This window comes from Myodes glareolus, chromosome 1 (assembly GCF_982192425.1).
Source record: "Myodes glareolus chromosome 1, mMyoGla1.1, whole genome shotgun sequence".
Classification (NCBI taxonomy): domain Eukaryota; kingdom Metazoa; phylum Chordata; class Mammalia; order Rodentia; family Cricetidae; genus Myodes; species Myodes glareolus.
In genome coordinates this window covers 104796905-104820117 of record NC_142026.1, presented here as the reverse complement: position 1 = coordinate 104820117, position 23213 = coordinate 104796905, and the positions used below count along the sequence as shown (strand labels likewise).

The 23213-nt window shown below is 41.4% G+C and overlaps 1 protein-coding gene across 1 annotated transcript in view; it reads right to left on the bottom strand.

Moving 5' to 3' along the window:
- Ncoa7 (nuclear receptor coactivator 7) overlaps positions 1–23213 on the bottom strand; it is a 149445-nt gene that overhangs the window by 102053 nt on the left and 24179 nt on the right. Inside the window, 1 exon segment of the mRNA XM_048425487.3 lies at positions 20615–20734. Within this exon segment, the coding sequence (XP_048281444.3) occupies positions 20615–20673 (59 nt within the window). The 5' untranslated portion in view covers positions 20674–20734.

Genomic DNA, 23213 nt, shown 5'->3' with positions numbered 1-23213 from the left:
TGATGTTCACCTTACCTTCCTAGTATATTTTGGCTACAAATTAAATGGAATACATAGAATCATTTGGTAGACAGTGTGAAAGGACTGACCCAAAAACACACTTATTTTAGGGAAACAAAACATCTCTAGAGTTAGTGTCACATGCAAAACCTATGTACCTCCACAAGTATGCACCTCCTCAAGTGTGCGTCTCCACAAGTGTGCACCTCAAGTGTGCATCTTTACAAGTGTGTACCTCCTCAAGTGTACGTCTCCACAAGTGTGCACCTCTTCAAGTATGCGTCTCCACAAGTGTGCACCTTCTCAAGTGTGCGTCTCCACAAGTGTGCACCCTGCAAGTGTGCACCTTCATATGGTTTTCTTTTACTCATATTTAAAGACAACACAATGCCACTTCTTTAGACTTGGTCATATTGGCTTGAAGTTACCTACATACCCAGTGCTGGACTGTAACTCAAGCCCTGCTGGCCTCTACCTCTACACTGGTGGGATTAAAGGCCTGAGCTGCCACACTTTGCTAGCCAAGACTTTTTTGAAGTCCTTTCTTCTGCCCTACACCTTTGATATTTGCCAATCACTTGTTTCCAATATTCCTTCCATTGCATCAACTCTATAAACAACATATTACTACACTAGGCCATGCATTCTTTTCTAGGAAGTCCTCTATATATTTCTTATGTTAAAAGACAGATGGATACAATTTAATGTCTAGAGCATGTGAGGAAAATGGCTCAGCAAGGATGATACATTCTTCAAAAACAAATTTTGTCAACTCCATCACAAAGGAAGGCATGTCAAGAAGCAAATGTGACCTGATGAAGTCAGGTTTCACTGGGCAAAAAGATACACGGTTGAGCAAACAAGAAAGTAAAAAGCAGGAAACAGAAACAATGATGGCAAGCTACAGCATGAACAAGTAGATGCTTGTGAACAATGCAAGTAAGAGTTACCCAAAGTGTCAGGGATGCTGAAAGGATAGAGACAAGGAGAAGAGGACACACCACCTGGGGCACACTGGATAAGTTAGTTATCCACGAGAGAGGCTAAGTCGATATAATTTTGTACCTCCAGTCCATTTTGTGGATGTATCAAATAAATGTGTCAACAACAAAAAAGGAAAAAGCTTCTATGGCTCAGAGGAAAATGAAACCCAAGATGAAAGATCTAATCCCATAGAAAGCAGCCCCTGAGCTACAGAATCATATCAGTCATCTCTGGAGAGTCCCCAAAAAATGCTTAGAAAAAGAAATACAAAACTCACCTAGTGGTGAAAACATGAAAAAAAAATCAGCTTCTAGCAATGGTACACAGCAGCCTGAGAACAACTCCCACAAAAATAAGCCAACAGGGATTAGACAATTATCTATTGAGAGGAATGATGACTGGGTGCTAAAAGTCAGACACCATGATACTAGAATAAGTGGACACAACCACAGTGATGATTCTGACAGTTCTGCTAGGCTGGGTGTATTGAGACAGAGTTCACACACTAGCATGCCAAGGTCTCAACAAGACTGTGAAAATGTCTGCCCTTGACTTTTAAGAAAAAGATAGCAATGGCTGGGCCATAGAATTTAGTTAAGGGAACTTACAGAAACTAACTTTGGTGAAATTGAAATGTGTGGCTATTTACGGTGTTGATGGTACTAATGTGCAAACTTTTCCAGCTTAGTCTGAAGGATGCAGAAGCATAGTGTTCAGGTAGTGTATTTCAGTCAAGCTGGGGAGAACAAAATATAGTTTCAGAATTAAAAGTCAGCCTCAAAATCTTTGGAAGAATAGAAAACTGGATGAAAAAAAGAGAATTAAAATACAGTTTTCCCTCTGTATATTGCTAGTATAACTGTTGCCATTAGAATATAAAATATATTATCAAAAAGTGCTATTCCTATAAGCACATCAATCAGACCACACAAAGATGGTAAAAACTCTGCCTCGGGTGGTAAGATTTCAAAAGTTAGGATACTGAGGCTAGAGAAGAGAAAGCCCATGGAAAACACGACACTGTCTTCAAACACATGGCAATGACAGCATATAAGAGCGAGTTGACTAATTAAGTGTGGAGTCTAAGTAAAAAGAAAAATGGGAATACGTAGGACAGAAGAATATTTTAATGAAAATATGATAAAACATTCTACTGGTTAGAAATTTTAAAATAAGGAACTAAAGACTTGGGGAGTTCCTGGGGACCTTCCCCAAACCAGGAAAGGTCGAGTCCAAGTTTGAAAAGACCTATTGTGATGTCAAGGGAACTCCAGTCCTCACAAGGGAGGCTAGACCAACAGTTTTTAAAGTAAAGACTTTGGGACTTGGAATTTAGGCATGGTATTTGTATTAGAAAAGGGGGGGGGGAACGCAAATCAAGTAGGAAGTTGACCTGAACCTGACTCTTTCAGAAAATGTCATCTCTTCTCACCCCGCAGTGTCCACAGAACGTCATTTAATTATCAAATATCACCTAATACTCTTAAGGACAGGGGGATTCCTCATAGGGTACTCCTATAAAGTTGAGCCACTGTGAAATACCATGTTCATGAAGAGCACCAGAGATACTCAGAATTTTGAACACAAGGAAAGAAATAAGCTACTACGGTCAAAGCTACATAGACTCAGCGACACCATGCGTCACTAATGTGAATATGTAGACACAGGTCTGCTGAGGGCAGCCTGCTTTCAATTCAGAGACGAGAATGCTGCGACAGGCACACAATGCCCTCAAGAGATCACATTCCTACACCAGCACAGCCACAGGTACCATCAAGATCAGCTGTCTTCACTCAAGGTAGACATGAATGACTGGTACTCATCTAAGCAGATTACACTAACACATTGAAATAGTAAAATCAGTTTATAAAATCACCTATATATTTTAAAAATTCATGTCAGTAAGGAAAAATGTTAAGACCTCCAGGAGTCTCTAATTCCTAGCATTAGCTATACATCCATTTCTTTAAATGACACATAAAAGTTCTAGTCATTAAACTCAAACACATAGAAATTCTCCCACTATCTTTAGACAGATCATATGAGTTATATTATAATAGTATCTTATTAATAGTTACAAAAATTTCTGGAAACAATTTAATTTTTAGAATTAAAATTCTGAATTTAGAATTGCTAACTTAACTACTGAAAAAATTAAATGAATTTCACAAAAGATACTACAAATGAAGTTTTCTAACTATGGAAGAGAACTGCTCTAATTATTTTGACACTGTGTTTCAAGGACACAGTAAAGGCAGTAGTTAGGAATAAAAGCTTTGGCATTGGATGTAGCAGGAAGAAGACTTGGCTATATTTCTTGCTTGATAGCTGTGTGATTGTGGTAATTACTGTACATTTAAATCTGGTTTATTGCCTGTGAAAATAAGACAGGTAATATCAACTTCCTCGTGGGGCTGTTATGAGGATTTAGAAAGGACATATTTGTAAAGCTCCTGGCACAGTGAACAAGTAGCTACAGAGAATTGACAATATCACCAATCTATACAAATAAAACTATCTAACATGTTACAGGCCCTACATGGCCAGGCTATAAATGATCTAGTGTGTCACGTGCCCTGCTTAACCCACCTTGCTCTCCTTCTGACATGACAGAGACGTCAGTCTTCTGAGCTCCCTGGGGGATGTCTGACGGATTGTCCCAATTAGCCGACAAGCATAATCTCATATCACCTCCTCAATCTTTAAAAAATATTCTTCCTTGGTTCCATCATCTCTCTCACGGCACAGCAGGAGTTTCTGGCTCTCAGCCAGGGCTCCAGAAGAATGGCCTACAATCTTGGACTCCATTCTTATAAAACAGGCTTCTTCCACTTGTGCACAGAGCTGTTTTTATTCAGTCATTCATCAGTAACCGCAAAGTGGTCATGTGTGTGTGTGTGTGTGTGTTTGGGGGGGGGGAGGGAGGGAGGGAGAGAACCTCACAATTTCAACTATCTGTTAAAGAAAGTATAAATAGGAGCTGGAGAGATGGCCCAAGGGTTGATAGCACCATTGTTCCCCAGCATTCACACGGCACTTAACAACCATCTCTAGCTCGGCTCCAGAGAGTCTGATGCTCTATGTTGACCTCTCCATGCACATTCACACATGCAGAAAAAAACACCCACATAAACTAAAATGAAAATCATTTTTAAAAGATAATACCAATCTGTATATCTTAATATTTTTACATACATTATCATGAAAATATATTTGCATATATTAATATGTTTATATCTCATTTTTATACCTCAAATATATTCACTTTTAAATCTATTTATTTTATATGTATGAGTGTTTTGCCTGCATGTATGAATGTGCACCACGTGCACATCTCCTGCCCATGGAGAGAGTGTCATGTCAGAAGAGGGCATTCCGTACCCTGGAACTGGAGTTAGAGATGGTTGTGAGACATCAAGTAGTTCCTGGGACCTCTGCAAGAGCAGCAAGTACTTCACCTCTGAGCCACCTTTCCAGCACTCCCAATATACCTACTTTTATAAAGGAAACATATCCACATTGTATATGTCTGGTGCTGCGGCTCAAAAACTTCAATTCTCAGTCAGGTGTGGTGGCACACACCTTTAATCCCGCATCAGGAGATACATCTTAAAAATATGTAAGATATAAGAATATTTGTGAGTTCAAAGCCAGTCTGGTCTACACAGTGAGTTCCAGAGGACATCCAGGGCTAGGTAGAAAGACCTTGTCACAAAACAAACAAAAAAAGTTAAATTCTCTGGTTATCTATCTCCTTTACATGGTTGGGTTAACAAAAGCTGCAGGCAATGCTCTGCCTTTAAGAAAATGGAGCCACTGACAGGGAGATTGCTTCCTCCAGGGAGCTCAGCAGCCTGTTTAATCACCTTCTGGGAACACAGAAACTATATCAGCAGTCTGCTTTCATCTGCTGAAGAAATTACCCCGAAACATCGCAGCGCATCTGCCTTGGAACACGCTATGTAACCCCGAAAGCAAAGCCCCCTGGAGCTAGACATTGTAAAGTATATGCAGCCTCACCCGCAGAGAAAATAAGTGAAATGACAACTGACTGCAATCTTCCACGGCTGCCGCTAGATGCAGATGACTTCATCTCTCCCAAGGGAGTCTGTTTTTCTATTCTGCTTCATGCTACAGATGTATTCTGTCTGATTAAATGTATTTAAATATGTGGACAAATTGTATTTACAAAGGCCAGAGAAGTGATTCGGCAATGTATTTTTCTTTAGTTTACAAAAGGATATTTTGTTTTGTTTTGTTTTGTTTTTCGAGACAGGGTTTCTCAGTGTTTTAGAGCCTTCAGTGCTTCACTGCTTTAGAGTCTGTCCTGGAACCAGGCTGGCCTCAAAAAGAGATCCGCCTGCCTCTGCTTCCTGAGTGCTGGGATTAAAGGCGTGCAGCACTTGCCACCCAGCAACAGATGAAAATTTGGAAACACAAACCAATGGTTTTTAGGTGCTTCATAAATTCAAATGGTTACAATTTGGCCATCTACCCTACCAAGTATTCTAATAAATAAAAATAATAAAACCTTTTGAAAATTTTACTTATATAATCTATATTCACCTGAGGGTTTTCCATATCTAAAGGACAGGGTCAACATTCTCCATACCTAAACACTTCCTGTCTCTTCTCACAGCCCTGAAGTCACACTTCTCAGCTCTCTGACATCCAGTCATCTATGACTTCTTTCAATAACACAGCCAGCTGCATGTGCAAATAACAGAATTGATTGAACCAAACAAAACCCTTTCCTTCCCCTCTACCCCCTCCTGCCTCAGCAGCCACTAGATGTTGTCTTGCTTCAGAGAAAACTTAAGACATTCCTCCACCCAACTCACTCAATTTCCCTTTTTCCCAGATCAAAAAGATGAAGGCTCTCTGTTGCTCGCGTCTTCACTGCTTGGTTTGATACCGAATCAAGTTGGCAAACCACGGATCAGCCTGTACCTTGTCAGGTCTCCTTAAACCTGGCCTGCCACCCATTCCAGTTCTAATTTGATTTACGTATAAGGAGGAAAAAGTAAACACAAATAGGTCAGAGCACCGCATGCTCACTAGAGACACGCTGCTGAAGCAAGTGCAAAGACGGGAGAACACTGAAAGAGTTCTGTCAGTCTCAGAAAGAGAAAGATCAGGCATTTCTCTCATTTGTGGCTCCCCGTCTTTATATAGCCATGAAATCAGATATGAGCAAATGACATAAAGGGAGAAGTGAAACTGTTTGGAGAGGAAAAGCAACTACTGAGGGGCTGGGCAAAGAAAGGGGAGGGCCGTGGGGTGTGTGGGAGGAACAAAATCAAAGTATATCATATACTTGCATGAAAATGAGAATGTCTGGCGTGACACTGTATAATAAAAAAAATACAATAAAGAGAAGTGCAAACAAGAAGTGGGCCCTAACCATCCAGGTAGTCTCCGTATTGAGCTGTAAACTAGGAAAAGAGAAGTGTATAAACGTGTCCGAGCCCCGCCATCACTTTCATGACAGAGATGACTAAGCTGACAGATCCTACACTGACTACAGAGACAAAATAAAAAACAAAAAGGGAATTCCTGCCATGGCACAGGAAGACAGGCCAGGAGACTTTGTTGTTGCTGTCGCCTGGCAGTCACTTTCAAGTCACCTTGAAACCACTGGGTCTCTAGTTTATCCCAGAGTTCTTAAGAAAACCTTTATATGAAAAATCACAATAGACAAATCTAGTACTTAAATATATTCAATCATTTTTTGTTTACCCTTGGACTGAAAACTCAAAAGTTTCTATAAAATATAAATCAGCATGGTTTCATGAGGAACTCAACATGGTGTAGCTAAATTAATGGTCAGATGAGACTTGCCTGAGACTTGCATCCACCACCACTTAGTTATGTGACCCTGTGCTACTGGCCTATGGCGTCTAAAGTGTGACACCTTTGTCAATAGGGATGACAACAGCAACTATATCATGGGTCATTATGAGGTTACACGAGGATGCAAACTAATGTCTGACAAACAGTTAATAATCTACAATGCATGACTGATGAGTACGGCACATGGGACTAGACTTTTGTAAGGAACCGAGATGCTGGAAGGAACTGGTACACTAGGATGCTGGGAGGAACCGGAACACTAGGATGCTGGGAGGAGCCGGTACACTAGGATGCTGGGAGGAACCGGTACACTAGGATGCTGGGAGGAACCAGTACACTAGGATGCTGGGAGGAACCGGTACACTAGGATGCTGGGAGGAACCGGGACACTAGGATGCTGGGAGGATCCGATACACTAGGATGCTGGGAGGAACCGGTACACTAGGATGCTGGGAGGAACCGGTACACTAGGATGCTGGGAGGAGCCGGTACACTAGGATGCTGGGTGGAGCCGGTACACTAGGATGCTGGGAGGAGCCGGTACACTACGATGCTGGGAGGAACCGGTACACTAGGATGCTGGAGGGAACCGGTACACTAGGATGCTGGGAGGAACCGGGACACTAGGATGCTGGGGGGAACCGGTACACTAGGATGCTGGAAGGAACCGGAACACTAGGATGCTGGAGGGAACCCGTACACTAGGATGCTGGGAGGAACCGGAACACTAGGATGCTGGGAGGAACCCGTACACTAGGATGCTGGAGGGAACCGGTACACTAGGATGCTGGAGGGAACCGGTACACTAGGATGCTGGAAGGAACCGGTACACTAGGATGCTGGAAGAAACCGGAACACTAGGATGCTGGAAGGAACCGGTACACTAGGATGCTGGAAGGAACCGGAACACTAGGATGCTGGGGGGAACCGGTACACTAGGATGCTGGGAGGAACCGGTACACTAGGATGCTGGGAGGAACCGGTACACTAGGATGCTGGAGGGAACCGGTACACTAGGATGCTGGAGGGAACCGGTACACTAGGATGCTGGAGGGAACCGGTACACTAGGATGCTGGAAGGAACTGGTACACTAGGATGCTGGGGGACAGCTGTTTATTGGCATTCGAGATGCAAGGTTTTGGGAGAAATGGAAGAAATTTTCTAAAGTTGGGTGTGGTAGTGTATACTCCCAATTTCAGTACCCAAAAGTTGAGACAGGAGAATGGTAATTTGATAGCCAATGTGAACTGCAAAGAGGAACTGTGAAGGAAAAGCGGGGTGATGAGATTTCTGCTAAAATCACCAACAGCTGAGGCACAAGTAGGAGCCGTGAAGTTCTACATCTGGAGTATACAAAGCATTTTCTGGTCCACAGCTTAGTTTTATATTTATACTAAATATTTTACATTATATATTTTGTACAATATGCATATTATATCACTTTATTTTAAATTACATTTATATATTAAATATATGCTATATAAATTCTATGAGGAGCAGCACAAACACTCAGCACACAGCCATGAGACAAAGTGATCTCAGGGTCACAGGCAAAAATTTGCACATATAAAATAAAAATAAATCTTAAAGAACAATAACTCACAAAGGCATACACATAGTATACGCATGTGGGTAGGTGTATAGACACACATGCACAATAACCCAGTTATCATGGGATGGGACTAGCTTACTACACTTATCTTCCTTGCCAGTCTGCTATTTCATCTTAGTCTTCACTGAAGGCTATGACTAGAACCTGTTTCTGGACAAATTTCAAGAATTATACAAGCCCCCTGAATTTGCACGTGTTTTTCTTAAAAGAGACATGACTTGCTATGTTGCCCAGACCAGTCATGAATTCACAATTCTCCTGCATCTCAGCCTCAAGTCTGGGATCATGGGCAAATGCTATCACACAAGGTTCATTAGCACTTCATTTCATAGCAAAAATATTATGAGTACTTAATACTAAAGAGTGTATATTTTAAAATCTTTGAGAATTTAAAAAACACGAGCACGAGTATTTTTCTTGCATGTATTTACACATGCGTGTGCCTGGTACCTGCTGAGTTCGGAAGGTGAACTGGAGTGATGGATGTGAGCCACTATGTAGGGGCTGCAAACCGCATCAAGGCCTCTGCATGAGCAACAAGTGCCCATAACTGCTGAGCCATCTCGCCAGCCCACATCCTATACTTTACTTTACTCAGTCCTCTTACCACCCTTATTAGGGAGGTAGCATTATTACACCCATCTTAGAGGAAAGCATACCTGATATCCATGGCTAGTAATTAGCTCTATGGAGCAGAAATCCTTCAGAAGCCCCCAAAGCCAGAGCAGCCTGAGGCTCATGACAACAGTTTGGTATACGTTGTCAGCTTCATTTACTGGTCTTCTAGGATGTGGGCATCCTGACTCACCTGGGATTTCAGGTTAAACACACCTGTTGTTAACCTTTAATGTTAATATGGATCTGTGAGAGAAAACACTTTTTAGAAGGTACTTTTTTTGTATGGCTACCTTTGAACAAGTGTTAATGTCTATTAGATCAATAATTTCAAAGATACTCAACGGTGTAAAACAGCCTCGTTCCCAGGATACTTACCAAAGGGCTTATAAAACAATGAAGGTTTTTTTAAAAAATAATTGTACACAATAAAATTATATATACATATATACTTATAAATATGCAAAAAATTTCACAAGTTGTGTATTTTGACAATATATAAAAACTCTACTATTTTCTGCTTCATACAGGTTACCCGCTATAAGCCATTCTGTCTAGTAATCTGGTTTAAAAATGGAGAAATAATCTGATAGACATTTCCCTGCAGCAGAAACATAAATGGTCAATAAATATATAAAAGTGGGTTTGTTTAGATGACTCAGCATGTAAAGGCAGCTGCCGACACACCTGATGAAAAGAGGTGAATTCCTGGGGCCCACATGGTAGAAGTTGGCCTGCGACTGTCACATGCAAACAACCTTCTTTACACACAGATAGAAGTCAATAAAAATCAAACAAACAACACATAAATACAAATGTTCAGCATCACTAAGCATCAGGAAAATGAAATTAAAAAAAAAACACATGCGATGTTATACCATCACACTTTGGAAGACAGAAAGCTCACACACATCACTGATAGGAATGAAGATTTGTACAGTCACTATGGAAACCAGTACAGAAGTCTTTCAAAAGCCTAGGTACACAAGTTAGTACACTCCTGCCATTCTAAAGTTTGAGAAGTTGAGATGGAATGATAAAAAAAATTCAAGGGGAATTTTAGGACAGCATGGGCTACAAGGGAACCTGTCAAATAGCTAACAGAGAAGATTCTGAACAAAAGAAATAAACACAATAAATGCTTGTGGTTATAGATAAGTCAGTTACTCTGATCTGACCATTCCATATTACATCCACGTATTTAAATCTCACCCTGTGTCTCATAAATACATATGACTATGTCCCAATTGAAGATTTTAAATGCTGAATTGACTTCATGACTGACCTCCCCAGGGGGTCGTAGCCTACACCTTGAGAAGCAAAACAGGACTTGGAATTCAATCAACTTGCTCAGCCTGCTCCTTAAAGGGAAGCAAAACACATGATTCTCACTGCTAATGGCTGAGTCTTCACAAGCTCGTTCGTAATCACTAGAAAAAAGTTAATGACTTCCTGGAAACATTAGCAGGTCAAACTTGACTGTAGATGTTTTTCCCGGTAATGAACAGTAGCGCTATGTCAATATCCCCTTAAGAGTTGCCTGGTCTGAACTCCATCACGAAAATAGGAAAGAAAAGATTTAAACAACAGCACAGTGCAAGCCAAAGTTTAATTGGAAATTAGTAAAATGGTCAAAGAAAGCAGTGCTTTAGAAATATTCTTAATATTTTTAAGTTTAATAAAATCACTGAAGCCTAAAAACCTTATGGTGATAAAAACTAAGACTCACTAATCATTATATTCTACATTAAAGATGATGTTTGACATCTTCTGTCTTTCACATGGTCACCAAATACTTAACACTGGTTATATGCCAGTTACTGCGCCGGCTTATGGAAGGAGCACTGAACCTATATGGAGCCCTCTCCTGCCAGGGGGCATTCTGAGAGGAGGCTGAGTACAAACAATAAACAAACCAGATCTGTGCAGACTGTGTTCCCGACCCCTTAGGCAGAGCTGTGGGTCACTCCAGGCGTGCTACCCAACAGGCAACCCAGGTTGAGCTCCAAATTGATCAAGTAAGAGTCTAGTAAAGACAACTAAAATATTTTACCTTCCAAACCAGGTACGGTTTTTACTACTTAGCACGATGCAACCCTAACATGCTGTCCTAACCCACCTGTTAGACAAGGCAAAAAATACATACTATGTGCAAGACAAACCCCAAGACAGCCCGGAAGGGAATAGAACAGCTGGATATAAAGACAGCTGGAGGAGGGTTTGGAATTCAGATTTGCCACTTGAAAGCTAAGTGACTGATTGCAAGGAAGGGTATATTTAATTTCCTGGACAAGAGATGCCTCACTGCATTTAAGTTATGCCTAAGATCAATGTGTACATAAAGTAAATGTTTGCAAAGGCGCTTTGTGAAGGGCCAGCAAATATTCCCATTCACCATTATCGTGGGTGAGCAATAAACACAGCCAAACTGACAGAGTAAAATGAACAAGAATAAAGAAGGTACAGAGTTAACACTGACCAAATTCTTAGAAAACTTCTGTTTTATTCTCATGTATCAATACAGTCAAAACCTGTGGCCCAGTGGAATACCTGAGTCCAGCTGGTAATTAGTTTCTCCTTAAATTTCAGATATATTGTAGACAATCAAATCTCTAAAGAGTCAAGGCCAGCAGGATAAAACAATCTACAGACTTAACTTTAAAGGGACAACAGTCAGCATAGCCCCATGCTCCCATGGCTCCTTTCTAGAATCATGTACTGCTCTGAGGGGCTGGAGAGGATGTCCCTCTGTCCTCACCCAGGGTAGCAGCACAGCCAGTCAGAACCATCCAGGTGATGTCTTCCACTCATGCTAAGGGTCTGGATTCAACCTCAAATGTAAGTGAAGCTTTGTGTCAGGTCTATTTCTATATTCCTGTCTATTATGAAAAACCACTCATTTGAGAAACGATGCAATCTCTCTAAATTTAATTTAGAAAATGAAATCATTGAAATTCAAAACCCCGTCATGGAGATGAAATACACAGATTGTGTTTCGTATCACCTTGGTAGGTTAATATTTTAATGTCAACAATATTGTAGATAGATAAACTTGATTAAACATAGCACAAGATACCTTCATAGTACAAACAAGGTACATTGAAAAGGTCTTTTATAAGTAACTTGAAATTCTAGAGGCTAGAATAAACTTTTCCAATTTAATTTACAATGCGTTAAATTAGTTTGAAGCTGCCAGTATTGCCCATAGATGTCTGCTCCATCCACACTGTAAGGATTAGCATGTCAAGCAACCTGAGTTAACCTACAGCAGAATTCTTCAAACTTTTTCCACACATAATTCCTGAGGAACTTCTACGTGACCCTAAATATGCAGGTATTATAAAACACAAATACACATTAAATGTTTACTGAAAATAAATCATAAATTCACTTTAAAATAACTTTTGGCATATGTATAATTTATCCTTTATTAAAGATAAAGGCAATTTTGCATATTAACAAGATAGATGTGTTTGTTTTTCCATGAAAGATTAACTCTTGGCTGATTGCTGCACATTCAGAGTTTTCAATATTCTTCAGAAAAGATCTACATTTCTACTTTATAATCATCAAGACTGAGAATGTCACTCCACAATACACAGCTCAAAGTATAGAGGTACGTTTAAGGCACCTCAGAAACTATTCTATTACATACTCTGTCCTAATCCCAAGCTCAAATTCATTCAATGATTTTTTTGAAACTCACATCAACTATTCAAACTCCAGGTTTGTTTTTTTCCAATCAGATTATTTATTTCAACTTCACATTATTACATTCTTATTATTAAGGCAATATTCTACTAGGCGATAGCTTCACTATTAGTTTTTATTTATTTTTTCCCTTTTTTATTAAAAATTTTCACCTCCTCCCCTCCTCCTATTTCCCTCCCCCTCCCCCATTCCCCTCCCTCTCCCTCTCCAGTCCAAAGAGCAGTCAGGGTTCCCTGCCCTGTTGGAAGTCCAAGGTCCTCCCCCTCCATCCAGGTCTAGGAAGGTGAGCATCCAAACAGACTAGGCTCCCACATAGCCAGTACATGCAGTAGAATCAAAACCCAGTGCCATTGTCCTTGGCTTCCCAGTCAGTCCTCCTTGTCAGCCACATTCAGAGAGTGCGGTTAGAGTTATGGGGTTAAAACGATGGCTCAGAGGTTAAGAACACAGCCATGCTTGGAAAAGACCCGAGTTCAGTTCCCAGTACCCACATCTGGCAGCTCACAACTACCTGTAACTCCATCTCCAGGGAATCTAACATCCCTCTGTCTTCCTCACTCAGATGGAGACATATACATGTATACATAATAATAGTAAAAATAATTTTTAAAAACCAACCATTATAACATAGTTCAATCCAAAGACATACCAACTTGTTACTTACACGCTAAGGAATAAGAGTACGTGCTTTCTATAACTAAACTGTGCTTCTACAAAAGCAGAGAACTTGTATATATGGTAAATACAGCAGTTCACAGTGTACAACCGTCTTAAATTGGAGCTGAGGTGTTTCAGACAACATTCTTCAGCATTGAGTGGCACAGCCGAACACACCCACAGGCTGTGTGTTTAGATCCAACGCTGCAGGGAAGCTCTGCAGTGCAACTGTATGATGCCAAACTGCCCCAAACACTCTGGAATTCATTATACATTTGATTTTGGGTTATGCTTTAGGTCACTCCAAGTCAAGAAACCTTTTACTGGTGCCAAATCTTTCAAGACCCCCACATTCAGCCATACCCCATCAGGGGTGTGGCCACAGTTTAAGAAGCTGTGCTCTACAAGGTGCTTTGGTATCACATGGCTCTAAGAAGGGCCACAGAGCAGAAGCTCTCAATGGGAAGACAAAGATGGGCTTGGATGCTGCTTTGCTACAGACCTGATATCAACATCTTTAGGTCTAAACTAACACGAGTCAAATCTTATCTGGGGATGAAGAGTTTTACGTAACAGATGTTTGTTATGAAGATCGTATGGATTCATTTTCAAAGCTTTTTTCCCAGCAAGCCATGGAGGAAGAGGGTAATAATTACACTGAACCCTGGAAAAAGAAGTTGATCACAGATAAAGGTGACCAGTCCCAGGCCTCTGGCTACCTCAACATCTTCCTTGTAGTGCAGGGAGTCTGCAGCTCCGGCACGCCTCCCTGCGATATGACAGTGAATTTGATTACCAGTCACTGAATGTAAAGTTCCTTAGGACTAAGGCAGCAGGCACATCATTGATACTTTGCCTTATAGGCTTAGGGCCCAACTGTTAAACACATGGGAAATTCGGATTTCTCACGACCCTTTGGACTATATAATTCGCTTCATAATTTTCTGGTACTTAACGGTACTACCTAGCAGTGTCTCTGGGAGGCATAGGATTTTAATGTGGCTTCTTATATAACAGTGCCTTCTCCCTGATCTCAACAACAGGAGCAGCTCACAGGATGAGATCAGCCTGTGGGGATGAGAACCGAATGAGGATCAAAGTGTAGGCTACCATGGGAGGAAGGCCTGGAACGAACTGTCTGAACATTCACTGTACCCCCAGTCTTCCCCGTCTACCTAGCCATCTTGGTTTCTCTCTGTCAGCTCCTCCTCCCTGCAGAAGGGACTTCAGGACCACTGTCTAGCTCTGACTCTCCTTGTTATGGCCTCTCTCCAGCTGGGATGCTTGCCTTTTCCAAATCATCTCAATGTTAGTCTCATCTGGGCTGGCAAGATGGCTCAGTGGGTAAAAGCACCTGCCGTGAAGCCTGGCAGCCTGAATTCAGTACCAGGACCAACATGGTAGGAGAGAACCGACTCTTGCAAGCTACCTTCTGAAATCCACGTATGCTCCGGCATGCATGTGCTCACATACACGCATGCATGCATGCATACATACATACATAGAAACACATGATCAATAAATGATATAATAAAAACTTTAAAATATACTATTCGTATTTAACAACTGAAGACAATGGAAAGGACACTTCAAGGACGTGTCCAAGGCAGCTCAGTGAAATGAGTTTCACACTTGGATGCTGTGCTGGCAGCTGGGAAGTTCAGGATTCCAAAGGCCAGGTTAGAGGCCAACAGTGGGAATGCGGAGTTATCTGAGGAGTGGGGGTGGGTCCTCAAGTGTGCTCTGTACTCTGCTGCCTTGATCACTGCAGCTGCTGACAGAGGTGGTTGGGAGGATACTGCTGGCCCTGACAGGGGAGGGTAGGAGAAGAGGGTGGGAGCAAGCGGCAGTTCTGCTTTTGGTGATAAGCAAGGGAGGAGGCAGGAGCCAGCGAGTCTGGGGAAGGCAAACCTCTGTACACAGCGTAGTCTGATGAGTCACTCAGGGTCTCCTTGCCTGCCCTGTCAGATTCTGCAGAGGTAAAAAGTAACCTCCTGGAACCTTCCAGTAGTCCTCCCACAAGCCTACTGTAGCCCTTCTGGAATTTACCAGAACCTACCGCTTGGTTTAATGTCACTAAGTAACCCTTGATCCTGAACCATTATATTTCCAAAGAACTTCAAAAAGATTTTTACCCTTATTTATTTTCCTGAGTATGTGTGTGGCAGGCGCACGCTTCGGCACTGGTCGTGGAGGGAAGACAACACACTGGGGGAGCTATGCATTCTCTCCTTCCGCCACGTGGTTCTCAGGGATGGGGCTCAGGTCATCAGTCCTGGCGCCTAGCACCATTACGCCAGCACTCCAAAAAGTTAAAGATAGGCTTGAGGTACAGTTTAGTAGTTCTGTGTTTGTTGAGCAATTGTTAACACCACACCACACCACACCACACCACACACACACACACACACACACACACACACACACACACACACACAGTATAGAGGAACCCACATGAAAATCACAGAGTGAAAACAACGTCAATGAGTGTGGAAGGGGAGCCCTATTCGACACTAATTGAGAAACACCTGTATTTTAACAACGGAAAGACAAGCAAGCAGGGCCACGTTACCTAAAGATCACCCCAGAACACAGAAGCACAAAGAATAAATTTATTTACTAATTTAGTTCTCCATTTGGTGAGGAGCTTTGTTCATTTCTGCTGTTGGTGATGTTTTGAGGTGTTTTTTATTTTCTTCGTCTTTCTTTCCTTTTTATTTTGAGTCTGGGTCTTTTTGTATTAGCCCTGGTATATTCCTGGTCTGAAAAATGCTATGTAGACTAACGGTCCTCAAACTTGTGGGTATCCCTCTGCCCCTGCCTCTGGATGCTGGAATGACAGGTATGCACAGCCATGCCTAGAGTTGCATTTGGGTTTTTAAGACCTGTTAAGGAGCAAGGGATTCATAAATACATTGATAATCTATTTTGAGTCTGCAAAGTCTCTGCAAAGACTCAGGAAAGGTCCCAAGAATCATCCAATCCAACTAAACAACTGCTTCAAGATGATAACTCTATAGAAACTCCTGATGGCCAGATGGCCACAGTCAGGACATCCTAAAAATTCACCAGGACTTAAGCAGAGTAAACCCACCCAATGGGAATCCACATTCCCACTTAAAGAGTTACACAGCTAAGTTCCAAATCACTAATTCAGGCCAGGATTATTAAGCTATGACTTTCTTTAAACTTTACTTCTTGGAGGCAGGGCCTTCCTATGTTGGCAAAGCTAGTCTGGGATTCACTACTGGGTCCAACTTCACGCTAAACTTGAGACCCTCCTGCCTTAGTCTCCTTTGATCTCCTTCAGACTCTCAGGCACTAGGCATGCAAGTGTGTGGCACTATGCCTGTCTAAAGTAGACTCTTAGATTTAACCTTGCTGTAATTGAAAGGCACGCCAATGAAGGAGGTTTGGTAAAAGAGTATTTACCAAACACAGTCATACAATGTTTATGAAACCACATGATAAAATAGCACACATGGAAACCGTTGACAACTTACTAACTAGGAAAAGGGGCAGGGAGGCAGAGGCAAACAGTCTGAAAGTACCTTGGGGTCATCAGATACATACGGTGGTAGCAAGCAGAGCAGAGCAAATCTCGCCTTTGCTTTTCTCTGGACACAAGAGGCAATTCGGGTAAAGTATGTAATTTGGTTTAGAGGAAAACTGTGATTGCATCAGTCCGGCCTTGCCCTTGGCCTGACTTTGCGTTCCTCCAGAGATTGCTTGGGCTTGCTTGAACTGCCCTTAAGTACACTGCCCCAGAAAAATCTGCCCTGTGTTGTCAGAAACTGGCTCTCAAGTAACTTCCATTGGGCAATTCCTCCTTACGACAACCCAAGTTCCATCAGGAAGCATTTGGAAAGATTTACACTCTGGGTGGCTCCTCCTTTTGCTTTCTTTTTAATTTTTGTAAGGGTCTTTTTGTTTGGTTTTGCTTTGTTTTTTAATAATCTCACCATTTCTGGCTTTCATTGTATGGCTGAACTATAGGGTAAGCTCTGTCTCATATTCTCTCTCTCTCTCTCTCTCTCTCTCTCTCTCCTTTCCTCTCTCCCTCTCTCCTGCTCTCTTCCTTCCCTGTCTCTTCACTTTCCCTTCCTCCTTCCTTCCTTGCCTTCTCTCCCCTCCCCCTCTTCTCTCCCCCCTCTTCTCTTTCCCTCCCTCTTTTCTCTTTCTCTCTCCCTCTCCTTTCTCTCTCCCCCTCCTGTCTGCTTCTCCCTCTCCTGCTCTCCTTTTCCTCCTCTCCCCCTCTCCCCTTTGCTCTCTGCACCTCCTAGTGACAAATCTGTTAACTCTTTGTAAAGTCCCACTGACTTTTTACCTTGATATGAACGCCAGAAACTGCATTGTTAGCTGTGTCTTTTCCTTTGACCGTTTTTCAGAAGAGGACAAGGTGCACGTCACAAATAAGTGAATGTTTATGGGCTGAAAGGAAAACCTTTTCCAGTGTGGGTCTGCATGCTGGCCTAAGGGGTTCCCTTTACATTCTAAGGATAAGGAGTTAGCCTGGAACAGGTTGTTCATCATCAACAGGTTAGTACTGGGATTTAGAAATCACTTTATAGCCAGACAAAAGAACATTCTCACTTTTATAGCTATGTTCATAGGACACCTGTAGAAAAAAGAGAAAAGGAAGGAGGAGGGGAAGCCAGGAACACTGAGTGAATTCTATATCACATTCAAAATTTAACTCAAAATAGAACAAAATCTTAAATACAAAGCAAAATATTTTATAAAAAAAATTGGAAAATAAAGCAGGAAAGAATAGCTTTACAGTCTGGAGCAGTCACACTTGACACCTAAAACACAATTCACAAAAGGAGAAACTAATAAACTGAACCAGAAAAAAAAATTAAAGCTTTTGTTCTACTAAAAGAAAAAAAAACAAAAACAAAACAATACACACAAAAATTGGCTGCGCCAGAATATTTGCAAACCACACATCTCATAAAAGACCATACATAAAATATGTAACAAGTCCTCCAAATTCAACAGGAAAAGCCAGGAGATTCCATTTTAAAATGGGTAAAAGACAGGAAAATAAATTTCACTGATGATCTAGAGATAGTAGTATGAACAGACACTGGGTTCGTTAGGCATTAATTAAAACTGAGACAAACTATTACTGCACACTCTTGGAATGGATAAAATAAATGCTGACACCATCAAATGCTGGTGACAATGGGAACGGGGTCACTCATACATGGCTGATGGGAATGCCAAGTGCTACAACCATTCATTCTGGAAAAGATGAACAGTTTCTTATAAAGGAGAACATTAATTTATTACTTGACTCAGCAAATTGAGTATTTAACCTAGAGAAATGAAAATTTAAACATTCACACAAAAACTTATAGAACAATAGAATAAGCAGTTTTGCTTATAAGAGCCCAAACCAGAAATAAATGTTCTTCAACAGAACAATGGCTAAAAAGCTAACATCCTCCTTCCATGGAAGAGACCATTTAACACACAGCAGTAAATTATCAATAACTAATATACCACACAACAGCTTGGATGGATCACAAGTAAATTCAGAGGGAACAAAACCCCTAATATGTTATGTTACCATAACATATATGGTGCATGAATTGATTTATATGATGGTCTTGAACTGAGGACTGAAGTCTAGGGATTCACTAGTAGTTAAGAGTGTCAAGAAGAGTGGAGGGCATGAGGTTGGTTACAGAAGGGCAACACACAGTATCCTCTTTTAGGAACCAGTTCAAGTTGACTGTGATACTGGCCAGACAAATCTTCTCACAAGGTAGAACCACATACAACTAAATATGTGTGCACAAGCATGCGCATGAGCGTGCACACACGGGTGCACGCGCGCACACACGGGTGCACGCGCGCACACACACACACACACACACACACACACACACAAATGCTTGTAATTCTAGCAAACTAAACAGACGTGGCATCCCATAAGGATGTCTGTTTCCTAGTGCAACATGCTACTACTAAGGGGGAAGAAAATGAAGAATACAGAGTTTTTCTAACATTACATACATCTACAAGGAAATAGATAATTATGTCAAAACAGAGTCATATAGTTCTTACCCTAAATGTACTATTTTTCTAACGGCTCATCCATTACAAGGCTGATTTCTTCCTTCCCCTATGCTGTTACACTCTCTAGTCCCAGGAGAAGGAAACATTCTGTTACAATAAATACTTCAGCTCTTGTTTTCCCAAGTGCCTGGTTTGTGATGTATTATTCTGACTAGGGTACATCCTTTGAAGATAGCCCTATGTTTGGATACAAACTCTGGTGCTGCATAAAATGGACAGAATATTTTCTGAGTCTTATTTACCTTGTTTGTTAAGTGGAAATAAAATAACCTATGTCTAGGGCTTATTTTGACGATATACACTAAAGCACTCACACACAGTAAGTCATTAATTTAAATCATAATTTAATTTCTGGATAAATACATTGACAAAAATCCTTTGGTTTTAGTTCTAAGGCTTATATTTAGAATATGGGAAGTGCATCTTACGAGCATAGATTGTGGGGTGCGGATACAGTGAGGCTAAATTCAGTTCTTGAGCATACCAATTTAGGAGCCCATAATGATCACTTGAAACCTAGGCTCTCTCTGAGGCCAACAGCATTATCAATCATTTAATTATGATTAGTGAGTGGCAGTCAAACAGTGGCTTGAACCTGTAACAAGCCGGTACCAGATACTCTATCACAAAGCACACATATATCAGAGGAGCTGAAGCCTTAAAACTTAGACTCTAATGACGTCATCTCACCCTTCCACCTACAAAATATATGCTTCTTAGTCAGGATTCTCCACAAAGCTTTAAATGGGTCAGATTTTAAACTAGTGCCCAGTCAACTAAGTTCCTGATCAGCAGGAGCTAAGCACCCAGGATTAAAACTCAAGAAGAGAATTTCAAGCAACCCACAGGCTGGCACAAGACTGCTATACCCTCTGATGGGGCTGGAGCCTCAGAGAACCATCAAGGTAGAAAGACGGGTCATTCCTTGGATTCTCACTTTTACAAAGTGGAGGATATTTAACTTTTGTTGGCCACCCACTCTCCTGCTGAACAATCACACGGAATACAAAGTGTCAAATAATTCCCGAGGTCAAAGTCCTCCCAAGTGTTATTGTCTTAAAGCACTGATATAATTTTGCAAAATAAATGCTTACCGAGCAAAATAACTCTGTTTCCGTTCCTTCTGTTCCTTCTTCTCCTCCTTAGTATCCATAATACACAGTCGGAAGTGCAAAGTACTTGGAAACGTCCTTTTTAATCAGTGAATCATATTCCTGCAATTAAAGTAAATACACAAATAAAGCAACTATAAGTCGAAACGTTTGTAATGGCTAATAATAGGCAGAATAAAGCAGAGTAGAGTTACATGGTCCAAAACAAATGAAGGGTAAACTTTAACTAGGAAATAGTCACATGAGTCAAGTGTAAAATGCAAATGGGCCGGGAGTGAGCAAACCACAACACCACCATGAGAATGTTAAACCACAAAGCAGACTAGCAATGGGAACCAAACTGAAATGCTTTTTTCATAATTAACAATGATTTCAAAATGAACCCTTCCACTGGCCAGAAGACCGAGGGGTAGTGATGCATGGCCTGCTCACTCATTTATTTTTTAAATACTGAACACACAGTCTCTCTCTCCTAGGAATTCATCATAAATGGTTCCCATGGGTAAGGATGCAGATGGCTCACTCAGGCGTGTTACAGAAACGCGCGTTGCCCAAAAGTAAAAGTAATGTCAGCATCCTCTCCGATCTTCTGATCTTCTGAACATGCCAGCAAGAACAACATCCCACTTGAGCAAATGTGGAAACGAAAGCACAGAGGCTCAGGAAATGACCTGGAAAGCCGTGGCTCTCTGCGCTCCTCAGCCTCTCTCCAGACAGACACCCTCCACTACGCTTGCTGCCGTGGTGTAAGTCAATACAGTAAAAGCTTGTTTCTAGAGCAACCTTCCCGAGATACCACTTTCACCGTACTATTCCTCGGCTCAAAGTTCTCCGTGTTCACTCAGTTCCAGCTTCAGCAGGAGAATTTCCTACAGCGTTTCCACTCATCCAATCCCACATATGTTCATTAATTAATTTAAATTTAAAGAAGGCAAAGCACATTTATAAAACAAAATTGTTTATGCATTTATTTCAGTTCAGTTTCATGCACAATGTACATTATGGGGAAGGCACTATAATACATATTGAAACTCAAGCTCAATGAGGCATTAGATTTTCTCTCATGGAATCCACTGTCTTTTGTAAGGCAGACGCAATATTGCAATATCATGAGACATCTACTGTTTCAGAGGCAACGCAGGTGCCACAGGAAATTGCAGGGAAAAAAACACTCAAAATCAGCATCTCAAAATGTATGTATCTCAAAATGTCATGTTGGACATGATAAACATGCATTTTTTGTCAATTAAAAGCCTTAAAGTTTTAAAAATATTTTTTTAATTATGTGTATGGGTATGTGTAAGCAAATGCAGGTACTTGCAGAGGTCAGAGGCCTCAGGTCCCCGTGGAGTTGGAATTACTGCCTTATGTGGGTACTGGAAACCAAAGGCAAGCATTTTACAATAGTTTAAGGTCTTAATTGCTGACTCATCTCTAGAAACCCTAAAACCCTCAACATTAAAAAAGAAAAAGCAAAACCCACTTGGCTTTCGATAGCCCACCTGATCCCCCTCATCTCACAGAGTAAGGATGCAGGTACGCGTGTGGGCTTCCCATCACAGATGTAAGAAAGTGCTTCAGTCTGAACCACAGCAAGAGAACAGAAGAGATCCCTGTTGTTCCGGTGTAAAGTATGAAGCACAGAAGTGTAGGACTGAAAAGGCATGGGAAGGATAGGGCTCCGGGAAGAAGGAGCTTGTTTGTCACGCTAAAGAGCCATGCACCATCCTAGCTAGGCATCCCCCGACCCCACTCTTTGAGACACTTGCTCGCCATCTCTAAGGAAGTACACTAAAGCCACAGACTCTATTTGCAGCAGGAACGCCATGAGCAAATAGTTCGGTGACTGTTCGTAAGAAGACCAACTTTTTCATCCCTGATGCATACATAGGAAAGGAAGTCACCCAAGGATTCTTCTGTGAGTCAGTGAGGCATAATCATGAGCAGACAATGACTTGACAGAACAAAGACAGTAGATTTCTAAGAAAGAACTTACGGTTCAAATTGATTACGAGAAGAAGGCTCAGAACTAGTCAACAGTAATTGGGAGAGAAAGGGGAATGGATTTGAGGAACACTAAGGAAGTAGATGAGATCTGGCAGTCTGCTCAATTTAGGCAGCACAGGCGAAGGAATGAAGAAGATCCATGTTTCTGCTTCAGGGACCAGGTGAACTGTGACAGCAGTACCACCATTCAATGGACAGAAAGAGGGGGTCACAGTGTGGGGGAGCTGGGGTATAAGGAGACTGAGAGCAGTTTTCGATATGCATGGCTTCCAAGGGCCTGTGGGTGGCCAACTGGAGACACTCTCTAGTCTTTGGTTAATTTGGTTACAATGAAAGCACAGGAGGATAATAAACACTAGAGGAAAAAGAATAAGAAATTTCCATCATTGGGTTATCATTAGGAGAAAAAAAAATGAAAAGGAATAAAGAAAAAAATACCAAGTGGAGATCACTCTAGAAGCTTGATGTGGGCTGTGCCCTTAATAAACAAACAAACAAACAAACAAATAATAAATAAAACTTCATCCAGGGAGGAAAACAAATGTGAACAAATAGCCAATGTGTGGTAGCAACT